At 39.3% G+C, this 13171-nt stretch overlaps 1 protein-coding gene across 5 annotated transcripts in view; it reads left to right on the top strand.

Moving 5' to 3' along the window:
- Positions 1–298: 298 nt before the first annotated feature.
- Positions 299–13171, top strand: part of Zw10 (Zeste-white 10 kinetochore protein) — a 35479-nt gene continuing 22606 nt past the window's right edge. For 2 of the 5 annotated variants that reach the window (XM_076197885.1, XM_076197882.1), the window contains exons 1-4: positions 545–609; positions 6449–6507; positions 8293–8525; positions 9383–9562. In XM_076197885.1, the coding sequence (XP_076054000.1) occupies positions 6471–6507; positions 8293–8525; positions 9383–9562 (450 nt within the window). In that variant the 5' untranslated portion in view covers positions 545–609; positions 6449–6470. Of the gene's footprint in view, positions 429–544; positions 610–733; positions 770–6448; positions 6508–8292; positions 8526–9382; positions 9563–13171 lie in introns of those variants that run through there. The other 3 variants (XM_076197884.1, XM_076197883.1, XM_076197886.1) reach the window with 3 other exon arrangements.

Genomic DNA, 13171 nt, shown 5'->3' with positions numbered 1-13171 from the left:
AGACATGATTATTAAACTCAAAATTACATCCAGAGAAATAGTTGATTCTTAAGGAACGAGAAAATTGCCAGAAGTAGATATTTCGAAGAATAGAGATTTTCCCACATGAGTGCGTTTGTTTCCTCTAGCTCGGTATCTTTGGAAATGGTGATTCATTTTGTCTCTATTTTGTTACACTTTGTGTGTAGTTTTTGACAATGATGTTTGTAAATAAATATATTTATACTTAAGATGAGATAAAACTATGAGTCTAGCGCATTTTAGCCTATTTGTTATAAAATGGAGTGTGGCGGGAGATTAGCACCGCCAGGGAACAGTTAAAGTGCTCAGAAGACAGCGAGGTTTTTGACCGTTGACCAGTGTACGATTGGGGGCAAGTAGAGGCTGATTTCATCTTACGCCAACAGAGTCAAGGACACATTTTTGAGGTAAAATCTATTTATATGAACAATTAAGCCATAAAGGTATCACATTGTTAAGTGAAAGTGTGAATATATACGTCAAAGGTTACGCTAAGTTTGTTTTCTATATCGCTGCCTTAGCAACACTTTGTTGCACAAAGTTGAATGGATGAAGTGGATTGTGGCACTATTGTTTTGAATATATTTGGTATGTAATTATTGGAAAGAATAACGATTGATTTGAAATATATGACTCCAAGACGTATATCTGTACACAGAGAGAGTTTCGTTCTAGTATCAAATATTTTTTTCATGTGTGACTAACAAAATCTAACCCATTGTGACTGTCAACAACAACAGACAGGAGGGTGAATATCAATACTAATTTCGATGGATAGATTTGTGTACATTATAATTTATATACCAAGTCATGGTGTCTGTCTTAAGGAGCCTACAAACTGTTCAGCCTATACAATCAATTATTCATTTGCTTTACTTGCTCATTTCTTCGTATTTGTTAGAAGTTTAGTGGAAATTATTGCAGTTTTTACTTCGCTTGTATTTAACGAAGAACTCCTTAATTACCACCTGTGTGGCTGGTGGACAGTTATGTCATTATTGCCTTGCATAGAAAGTTAATAAAATTGGAAGAACTACACCCTTGGATGTGGTAACACTAGTAGTTAATGTTGATTTGTGTCATTCTTTTCCAACTTAGATATTTTTTTTCTGAATTTGTTTTGGTGGATACTCAGGGCAGCATAGAATTCTTTTACAAATTAATCAAGTGTTTCCAAATATGCTTGGACAACTTGAGAAGTCATCTGTATGATGTCTATCACAAACGAAATTTATTTAGCTTTGTTAGGTATAGCCTTCTATAGGAGGGGTTTACCCGCTAGGTTTACTTGTCTTACCTTACCTTAGTGAAAGTATAATAGGCAAGAGAGCTTAAAGCTCATAAGGGATGCCTCTTCTCGACTGTGTTAGTCTCAAACTGGTCATATCTGTTTTTTTTTAACACTTGTGCTAGTAATCACATTTTCAGTGAGGCTGTTCTGCTTATTCACTACCCTTCAATTAAAAAACTTATTCCTCTTTACTGTACGATGGCAAGGTTTCATGAACTTGAGGATAGCCTATGACCTCTTGTTTCTGGGGAGCAGTCTCTGGTAACCAACTGTAAATATTCTTCGCCCCCAAACTTATCCATACCTTTCAAGATTTTGAAAGTCTCTATGATTGGGGCTCCTAATCATCTAATGGTACATAATATGCATACACGTAAACATGTCAAGGGAGAACAGGGATAGGCCAAACCCAGACACTCAGATCAAATCAAGAGAACTCAATGAAATGTTAATGATCGCTTAGAAATTGTGCCATAAGGGGGATGTGATTCATGGATGGGGGAGCAAATTTATTAATGCACAGGACCTCTGATATTCATGTACTTATACGAGGAAAATGGGTAAAATTTTAGTTGTGCACACCTACATGATATAGCAGTAGAAAATTATTAGTTTTGTAAATTATAATAGATCAACGTTATATATGATTTTCTTGGCGGAAATCAATAACAAAAAAGTTGCTAATGCCTATTTTCTAACAAATTAAGTCGCGGCAGTTGAATGATATGCTGTGCTTGTTTTGATATATGCCAAGGTTGAAGAAATGAAAGGATGATAAATTAGTCAAATGGTTAGACTCTAAGCTAACCTACATAACCTAACCAATGTTTAGTAATTCGATACCTCAAATTCTAAAGATCATCCGGGTCATCGTCATCGTCACAGATGCTGACGGCCTGATTATTATTGTACCTCAGACAATTAACAGACAATGGCAGGACCCCGTGTTCTCTCATAAAGTTCAAGGAACCTCTATTGTCTTTGTAGCAGCACTTATTAACATCTGGAGTTGGAGAACACCTGGTTCACAACGTGAGAGCTATCGTCTGATAGTGACTGAACTGGCATGGCATCTGGACTGTATCCTAGCGGCTTTATTCGATAGTAAATTTGCTTGTAGTAAGGTTTTTTGTTTTTTATTTCTGCCAAGAAAATTGCACATTGCATTCATGTATCATAATTTACAAAATTAATATTTAATTTTCACTATATTGCATAGGTGTGCACAACTAAAATAATACCAGAAAGAGCTCTCATTTTGACAAAATAATGAGGTTCTGCAATTATTTCATTGTAGGTGATTAATTTCAGGAGTTGTAAATTTAATTTTGCCGTGTTTGACGTAAGAGGGTTGGAGGATCATTATGTGTTTGCAGATGGCACCACTGCACTCCAAGATTCCTTGCCATTCTTAACAAAAAAACGCATTTTTGGTATTTGACAGAAGTTTCACAATTAGGTTTTTCTTTTCCAATTCCTATGCTGCAGCTTATGTTAAGACTACTGTACATCCTTTATTTGAAATATGCTCATGAGATTTATAGACATGTAAGGCTATGTTAGGTATATTGTAAATTTTTACTTTACTGCATACAGAACATGTAAGTACCATAGATCAGTCAATTTGTTGCTCCAGGTCTCCTGCAGGAAGCCAATGGTTCCTTGGTAATTGGCAACAACCACAAGATTTGTTTACAGGCTACTCCATTAAGTGATTTTGTATTGTCTGGTATGGTGTGAATGAAGCACCACCTAACAGAATAGTAATAGTGGCAATAAATATAAGCAAATATTTAGCTACTGTCCTTATATATATATGCTATCAAAATAAAAAATAATCATAGGAACAGAAGTGGATATCAATGACAAGAAATGGTTGGCATTCATCATAGCTGGAAATGAATGCAATGCATCTTAAAATATTTTGCATTTGAAATATTGAAGTCTGTTTACCATTTCACTGACCATGTGAACAATTTGTTAAAATCATCCTGCAGAATCTTAGCATTGTCTCCTGACCTAATTAGGTGTTCTATTCTAGTAGTAGTAGTGGTGGGGTGAATGCCTTGGCTTCAGCACACCCTAGTCCGTCTTGGGTTTTACTTCATTTAATTTCAGACTTTGGTTGCTCTGTGTTTCCAGAGGTTATATATTGTTTGTCAGTTCTCTTCTAGGTTTTCTGCTTTAGTATCAAACATTAATAGTTTCTTGAGATTCACATCTTTGTTTTCTGGGTAGGTTTGTTGGAGCAGATTGTTTCAGGTTCTGATCGATGATAACTTATTGTACTCTAAGAAATGCTCAAGGTTTTCTTTGCTCTGCCTGCATAAGGGGCACCTTGTGTCTTGGTTTGTGTGTCAGTTTCTCCAATTAAGTTTCAATGTGTTACTCCAGGGATGGAATAGGATGGCAGTCTGGGTTATTTTCATAATTTTTTTTCTTGTTTTTATTTCTGATTTCCGTTGCCTGTAGTGCGATAAGGAGGGTTTACTTGCCAGTTTGGCCTTCCATATGTCTGTGTCAATATTGTTTATCCTGGCTTTGAGGTTTGAGGTTTTTTAACATTTTAAGACCCTCTAGGTTTAAGTTTAACTTTTGCAAGTAAGATCAAAGTTACTTGGGCCGGTAATTTATTTGTCTTTCAAATAGTTCTTAAAAATGAGCTTGACTAACTTGTTCCCCCCATTTCCAATGATGTGTCTGGCGTATGAGAGCTGTCGTCTGGAAACTTGCTAATATCACTATTAATGCCATTGTCCAAATTGTTTATGTACATAATGAACAATAAGGGACCCAAAACTGAGCCCTGGGGAACTCCACTAGAAACACTCCCCAATTTGGATTTTACCCCATTTATGGTGACCCACTGTTTTCTGTCACTGATCCAAGCTCTAATCCATTTAAATTCTTTTCTTCCTATGCCATGGGCTTTGGTTTTATTTGGTAGTCTCTGGTGGGGCACCTTGTCAAACACTTTGCCTAAGTTAAGGTAAATAACATAGTAACTATTATTGTTATCTGATGCCTTATATACATTAGTGTAAAAAGGTAGATTAGTCACATTGACTTACCTTTGGAGAAACCATGCTGTAAGTCATGAATCAAATTATGTCTCTCGATGTGATCTCTTGAGTTTATTAACCATATTGATTCAAGCATTTTACCTAACTAATGTCAGACTGATTGGCCTGTAGTTGCATATAGACAGTTTATAACCCTTTTTGAAAACAGGAACATTTGCCTGCTCCCAACCTATAGGCACAAAACCAGTGTCTACTGATTTAGTAAATATTTCTGTTAATTGGTCACAGATTTCAAATTTACACTCTGTAAGCACTCTCAGAAAAATTTCGTCTGGACCTGGGGATTTTGTAGCTTTAAGTTTTTCAATCTGTTTGACTACTACCTTACTAATGCTGATATTAGATAGTCAACTTTCTTCATCACCACTGAAAATCGGATTGCAGTCAGGTACCTTATCTAACCTCTCCTTAGTAAACACTGAGAGAAAATTTTTGTTGAACTCCTCACTCATTTTTTCTTCCGATTCTATCATGACATTTTCGTCATTTTTAATTGGGCCTATCCTTTCCTTATTTTTTGTTCTGTAGAGATGTAAGAAGCCTTTTAGGTTAGATCTTGCTTGTCTGGCAACCTTGATTTTGTAATTACGTTTCACTGTGCACGTATTCTTTTTAACCCATCTTGCCATCTAAGGTGTGTTTCCTCATTTTTTATTCCTATATAAAGTCCTCTTTTCATTCTGATCTCATTTCAGCCTTAAATACAACACCAAAACCTCCAGGTAAAATTCCAGAAACATGCAAGCGTGGATGTTTAACATGAAATGTATGTTGTCCAATAGCTCCTAACCTAACTATTCCTTAGAAAAAATAGATCTTATGATGCAAAAAAATTAAAACTGTGTTTGCGTGTTACTTGAACCAGTGTTCACATACACATGACCTAACAAAGCCCTCACTACCCATCACACTACACGAGACTTCACCCACCAACATATAGGTGTGTCATACTCCAGAATACAATGACAATGTTATTCATGGCATGGTATTACCACTGCTTCCCAACTATGTATACCATAAGCTTTTTCCTCCTTATAAGGGAGGTAGCCAAGTCAAATGCACGTACCCACTCCCACCCATTCCACTCCCCTCCACCACCCATTCCTCCTCATCTTAGCTCATCATGGATGATGGGTCATCCCTGTATCCTGCCCACTGCTCTGGGCCAGAATAAATGCAGCACAGCACAGTACATTCACAGCAAGGCTGCTTCACTTAATCAACGATCCCCCCTCTCTGTCCCCTCATACAGAAAAAGAGAAGACAGGGAGAATTACCATGCTTCATCAAAATATCATTCACACATAAGCACCCCGTACCCCCATCTATCAGCCCCTCTTTCCTTTCATAACTATCATCTATATACAATCACTGTCCACTCATTCCTATCTCATCCTTGATAATTCCCTCAAATTCACTCCCTTTACCTCTGCCTTCCACACCTCTTTTACTAATCTTTGTTCACTCATTCTTTCCATATGTCTAAACCATCTCAATACTCTTTCATTAACCCAATCTGTCATCTCCTTTTCCACTCCTGCTCTCCTCACCTCATTTCTCACCCTATCCAACCTACTAATCCCTACCTACCATACTTCTGAGACATTTCATTTCAATTATTTATTTATTTATTTATTTTTTTTCTTATGTACTGTATGATAAAAGGAGGGGAATAGTGGTATTTGTGATAGCTTACTGTTTAACAAATATGAAAGGTGCAACAAGTGATTATGTAATTAGAAAGTTATTACATGGAGGATTGTGGTGTTTGCAGAATTAGGAGTGGGTGTAACAGGAAATTCAGTGAAACATATCTACAATTGGAAATGATAAGATGAAAGGATGTTTTGCAATGAAACACAAATGTCTGTCATGTAGTTAGGGTAAATATCAAGAAAAGATTTGGCAGTATCGTCAGTGTCATTAATTCCATCCGTATGGACTTGATAGATCAGGCCCGATTTACTTGACTTGTATCTATAATTGTGATTGTTTTGTCTCATATCTGCAGTAGGACCCTGTACTTACTTATGATTTTATTTTCTTGTTTCAGGTAAAGGTCTTCTTTGTAAATCATGTCGAATATTGTACGTGATGTGCTCGCTGCTGTAGGTAAGGTGTTGATTCAGTTTTGTCTATTGCCGTTTTTACTAATATAACTGACTTATGAATTTTGTTTTGACCTGGTAGCTATATTTACCCAAGGAAGTCAGTTATCACTAATCATAGGATATTATGGATCCTTCACCGCCACTGCTAAGCCTATGATCACGTCACCACCTTGTATTAAAATGTCACTAACATAGCAGATGCTTGCTGGCAGATCATGTTAGAGCATAACTACTTGCAACAGAGGTCAAGATTATGGTGGTTCAAACCCTGCCACTGGTGAGTTGACTCAAGGGCATGGTTCATTAAGTTCCGTGCTGCAAAGTCCTCTGTAATGGGCACCAGCCTAACCTTAAAGGGGAGTTTTGTGACATTAAACCAAATCATCATCATCAATCACAAACATAGAATCAGCCTGGCAACAGACTCCCAACTTTCCAGGTGCCACCACCACACAAAAACACGTAGTACCTTATGTGACATAGCCCAACACTTTCTTAGCAAGCAGGGATGGTTGAATGGGTTTTGTGTATGTGGAAGTGTTTTGAGTTGAACACACTTCTTATAAGTGGGGAGAGGACCATCTCGCGTACCACTATACACTTAGGAGGGTCTCCCTTCTTAGTTGTGGTACCTTGAAGATGTCATCCTTTTTCATCTCTGCACATAGCTCCATTTCCTCCACATGCTCCAAGCTTCATGTATTGGGTCTTTTCATCACTCTCAGAGTCTTCCAGTGGGTCTTTTGCCAGCTGGAGTCCATTTGTAGTACAGTACTTCACATATATTTTGTTTTCATCTGTGCACTTGGTTCTACCATCTTGGCTGGCTCACTTTGATGAATATAAGTATAGGTTCTACCCTTTTGTCATTATTCCTTACTGTCATGCTTTACCTTTCCTTTAATTAGTCTCCACACCCTCATTTCTACCACCAGCTCTTTACTTTTAACTTGGCTACTTCCTTATGAGCAGGGTGACCAAGGTGAAACATACATCTTCTTGACACCCATTCTCTACCCCTCCCATTTTGGCACCTCATGGATGAAGGGTTACCTTTTCCCTGCAGGAAGAATCAGCATTTCCACAACAGGGACTGGCTGCTAAAGTTGGTTTGATCCTACCACAACATTATGACAACTCCTCCCCCTTTACTACTAAAAAGATTAAAATGGACAATAAGACTGTCCATTTGGGCTGTCATCTCTTCATAAATTTACAAACACACTCCATTCACCCTGATCTTTTGCACTCTCTTCCTTCCATGACATGTATTCCTTTTGCATCCATCCATGTTATTCTTGATCTTTCTTCCAAGTTCACTCCATCTACTTATGCTCTACACTGTTTTACTAGTCTTTTCTCACTTGTTCTTTCCATATACTTGAACCATCTCAACATTCTTTGAGATGGTTTGGGTATATGGAAAGAATTAGGAGAGCCTAGATAAAAGAATATGGAAAACAGAAGTGGATGGAGGGAATTTGAGATGAAGACTGGGAATAGGATGCTTATGTTAATATAACTGACAGATATGTGTTTCTCTTGTAATAGAGATTACATTAATCCTACCTTACAGAACTTTCTTATTTCATTGTTTGTTTCTTATTCCATTTTTTCATTTATCATCATGACCACATATTTCAAATGATCTGCAACCTCCAATGTAGCCTTTCATATATATATATTAGAGACATGATTTTGGGTGAGTAAATTGTTTTTTCTTCTGTGTAGCTACAGCACCAAATGAAATGGTGGGAAAAGGTCTTTAAGTTTCTTGTAATTGCAGGCTCCAAGAGCAATACAAAAGGCAATATGGGAGTCACAAGTGGTGCATGGTCTATGGGCGATGCAACGGATCTCCTGACAAAAGCTGAAAATGTTCAGATAAATGTCTGCCACAACTTAGAGTTGAGGTATACAAAGTTCACTCCAGGATTCCAGGACACAAATAGGCTTGCTGACAAATTAACTAACGTGCTGAATGAAATGTCTGCCTTGGAGTATGAAATGGAACATGAGGTATGTACATTTGGAGTGGACCTGTTGTTATTTTATTGATTTCCTTTTCCATCATAACAAGACCCACAATGCATCTTGGTAATGTTATGATTGTTTATAAAACACTTGACCCTCTTTATTGTACCTCCATTTGACCCCTTCCCTGGCTGAGTGTTCGAAAATCAGACTACTTTTTTATTTGCTTAATAGTAGTAGCTTGCGTTAGAGTCTGAAATGGAGAGAGTGAATGGTTTGAGGTAAAGGTGGGACTTCACCAGGGATATGTTATTTCACCTTGGATGTTTAATTTATACATGGATGAGGTGGTGCGATAGGTAAATGCAAGGGTAATGGGTCAAGGATGGAGATGGTTAAAGAAAATGGAGAAAAGTGGGAGATAAGCCAGTTGTTTGCTGATGACACTGTGCATGTAGCAGGATCAGAGAAAGGATTTAGGAAATTAGTGATAGTTTGGGAGGGTGTGCAAAAGAAGAAAGTTGAAAATAAATGTGGGTAAAAGTAAGGTAATGAGATGTACTTATAATGAGGAAAAGCTCTTGGTATATAGGTACAGTAGATAGGCTGTGGGAGTAAACCAACTCAGGCTGCCAGGCCCAACTGTGGAATTTGTGTGTTTTGCTGCATGACCATTGACCTGAGTAGTGTGGAAGAGGATAGGGATGATCCTTCATCCACACGATGCTAAGATGGGAAGGACAACAACTAGTTAAGTGTACAAATGGATTTGAATTATGTGTCAGATGTGTGGGTGCTTTGACTTGGCCACTCCCATTATAAGGGAGAAAAGGCCTCTTGTTAGATGTATGTATATTTTGTTCAAATGTACATGTGATAATGACAGGTTGCATTGTTTTCAGGATTTAACAGGTGTTGAAAGCAGTGTTGGAGAGGTTGGTGAAGTGGTGAAACGGTGGAGAGAAACGACAGCAGCACTCGCAACTCTACAGACTCTTCTGAATGTCAGCAACTGTTTTGAAGAAGCACAGAAATCACAGCGTGCACACCATTTCCTCGAGTCAACCAAAAGTATTGCAGAGGTATGCTTGTGTCAATGGATTACTAAATTCATTTGTAGTTTTACTTTCAGTGGGCAGGGTGCAGGGATGACCCGTCATCCAGGAGGTGCTCAGATGAGAGGGAGGGTGGGAGGGGTGTGGAGTGTATTTAGGGATGAAATGGGTGGGAGTGTTTTTATGCCTTTCCCTTTTTGGCTACCTCCCTTGGAAGGGGGAAAAAGCCTTGGTATATGTATGTATGTATGTATGTACTTTCAGACCTGCTTGAATAATTTTAATGTAGTAATATTTTACAACTGCAGGGCATTAGTTGTTATGTGACTTAGAAATATGCCTTGGGGGATTAAAAAGTGTGATTAGAAATAGACATTTGGGAATGGATCCTAAGTGCTCCCAACATATCAACCACTACCCATTCTATGAGGTATAGGTTTTGATTTTAACTGTGGGGTTAAGACTTATGTTCTTAATTCTATTACGCTTTGACTCAAGTGGACTCGAGTCTGTATTTTGTTGCATCTCACATTCATTGTCTTCTTGGCCATCATGTTCTCCAGTCCAAAACCATACAGTACTCAGTTACAAAATAAAGGAAGTGAGTCAATGTCTGCTGGGTGTAATGAAGAGTATGATGGATAATAAGTATTTGGTTATTGAGGGCACAAGTTCTTTGAAGTTGATATTTGGGATTTTCTCCATTCACCCCTATCTTCTGTCCTCTCCCGTCCTTCCTCCACAGACATTCCTCTCTTTTGTAAAGCCCCTTTCACCCCATCCATCTCATCCTAGGACGCCCCCTCATATTCACTCCTTCCACCTCTACCTTCCACACTTCTTTTACTAATCTTTCTTCACTCATTCTTTCCATGTGTCCAAACCATCCTAATACTCTTTCATCAACCCTATCTCCCAGCTCCCTTTCCACCCCTGTTCTCCTCCTCACCTCCTCATTTCTCACTCTATCTAGCCTAGTAACCCCAATCATACTTCTCAGACATTTCATCTCAAACACATTCAACTCCTTCTCTCTTCCTCTCTCATGTTCCATGTTTCTGCCCCGTACATTGCTGTTGGCACAATCACTCCTTCATATAACCTCCTCTTAGCATCCATTCCCAGATGTCTATTTCTCATTACACTTTTTAAACCACCAAGGCATTTACTCGCTTCTCTCAATCTACATTCTACCTCCACTCCCACTCCTTCCTTTCCTGTCACATTCGCACCCAAGTATCTAAAACTATCCACTTCCTCCAGTTTTTTGCCCTTAATGCTCACTTCCAGCCTACTGTCACTCTCTCCCCTTGTACATCTCATCACCTTACTTTTGCCCACATTTATCTTCAGCTTCCTTCTTTCACACACCTTCTCAAACTCTGTCACTAACTTCCTCAATCCCTCCTCTGATCCTGCTACAAGTGCAGTGTCGTCAACAAACAACAGCTGGCTCACCTCCCTCTTTTCTCCATTTTCTTTAATCATCTCCAACCCCTGACCCACTACCCTTGCATTCACCTCTCGCACCACCCCATCCATGTAAAGATTGAACAGCCAGGGTGACATAACACATCCCTGACGAAGTCCCACCTTTACCTCAAACCATTCACTCTCTCCATTTCTAATCCTAACGCAAGCTCTACTACATACATATACCAAGGCTTTTTCCCCCTTACAAGGGAGGTAGCCAAAAAGGAAAGGCATAAAATCATTCCCACCCATTTCATCCCTGAATACATTCCACACCCCTCCACCCTCCCTCTTATCTTAGCACCTCCTGAGTAGCGTGGTGCTAGCTCTACTATTCTCATAAAAACTCTTGACTGCTCTTAACAGCTTTCCTCCTATCCCATATATCTGCAGTACCTCCCACAGTGCCTTCCTGTCTACCCTGTCGTAAGCCTTTTCCAGATCCATAAAAGCCCAAAAAACATCCTTACCTTTTCCTATAGCTTTCTCACATATCTGTCTTACCACAAAAATCTGATCTACACATCCCCTACCTGTCCTAAACCCACACTGTTCCTCACCAATTACTCCCTCTGTTCCTCTCCTAATCCTCTCAATCAAGACCCTCCCATAAGCCTTCCCAACTACACTCAGAAGCTGATCCCTCTGTAACTACTACACTCACACTTGTCCCCCTTTCCTTTGTAAAGCGGAACTATACAGGCACTCATCCAGTCCTCCGGCACTCTACCCTCTTTTAAGCAAACTTTAGATAACCTCACCAGCCTTTGAGGCAGCCCGAAGGGATTTCTCCCTGTCTTCTTTTCTGCATGAGGGGACGGAGAGGGGGGAGTCGCCGAATTTATGAAGCGGCCTTGCTGTGGATGTGCTGTGTCTTGCGACACTGCTTCTGACCCAGGGCAGTGGACAGGATGTAGGGATGATCCGTCATCCAGGAGGTGCCAAGATAGGAAGGAGGGTGGAGGGGAGTGGAATATATGGGAAATGAAATGGGTGGGAGTGATTTCTATGCCTTTTTCTTTTTGGCTACCCCCTGTGTAAGGGGGAAAAAGCCTTTGGTATATGTATGTATGTATGTACAGTGGTACCTCTACTTACGAAATTAATTCATTCTGGAAATAATTTCGTAACGTGAAAACTTCGTCAGTAGAAACGCTTTTTACCCTATAAATGCCCTAATCGGTTCCAAGCCCCTTAGAAATCGAACATAAAGTTTTTATAAATTACAAAAATGCATCAAAACCTGCAACAAATACATGTTAGAATTAAATTACTGCACAATAAACATAAAATGAGAGTTGTACATAATGTAAAGAATAATTTTTTTTTTCTTTCTTTCTTTTTTGCATTTAATTTTTCTCTTGTTTTAACTGCTATCGTTGTCACCTTTTGCCTTCTTCGGTTCAGGTTCAATCTCAGCAGTGGTTTTTGCCTGACGTTTTGTAAAGAACCGATCCAAGGTCGTTTGCTTTTGTCGGCTTTTAACAATCTTTCTTAAATGTGCAAGGCAAACATCATCATAGTGAGCGATAGCCCGACTAGTGAACAATTTTTCTGGGTGATTGTTTTCAACAAATTCCGAAACTTCATAGAATTTTCCTAAAATGTCTTTTATTCGGGCTGTCGGAATAATGGCTGCCTCCTCTTCATCTTTACTGAACTCCTCCTGCACTGCCGTGTGTTGCATCGCCTCCAACTCCCTCAGCTCCTCTGTTGGAAGCTCCTCGTGGTGCTCCTGAATCAACTCGTCGATGTCCTCGTCATTCACCTCAAGCCCCATGCACTTTCCCAGCGAAACAATTTCGTCAACTTCAGGCTCAACTTTACCCTCCAACTCCACCTCGAACCCCTCAAAATCTCGTGGGGCAACAGCATCGGGCCACAGCTTTCTCCAAGCCGCATTAAGGGTACGCCTGGTCACCTCCTGCCAAGCCATGACGATTATCTTGAGGCAAACAACAATATCAAAGTGCTGCTTCCAAAACTCACAAAGGGTAAGCTGGGTGTTTTCAGTGATGTCGAAACACCTCTTGAACAAGTGTTTCGTGTAGAGTTTCTTGAAGTTCGAAATGACTTGTTGGTCCATGGGCTGGAGGATAGAGGTGGTGTTAGATGGGAGGTACAGCACCTTAATAAATGAGAACTCCTCCAGGATATCATCTT

The sequence above is a fragment of the Oratosquilla oratoria genome, chromosome 14, assembly GCF_046742065.1.
Source record: "Oratosquilla oratoria isolate Oo_2021 chromosome 14, ASM4674206v1, whole genome shotgun sequence".
NCBI classification, from domain to species: domain Eukaryota; kingdom Metazoa; phylum Arthropoda; class Malacostraca; order Stomatopoda; family Squillidae; genus Oratosquilla; species Oratosquilla oratoria.
The sequence above is the reverse complement of the archived record's forward strand: the minus strand, read 5'-3'. Positions and strand labels throughout refer to the sequence as shown.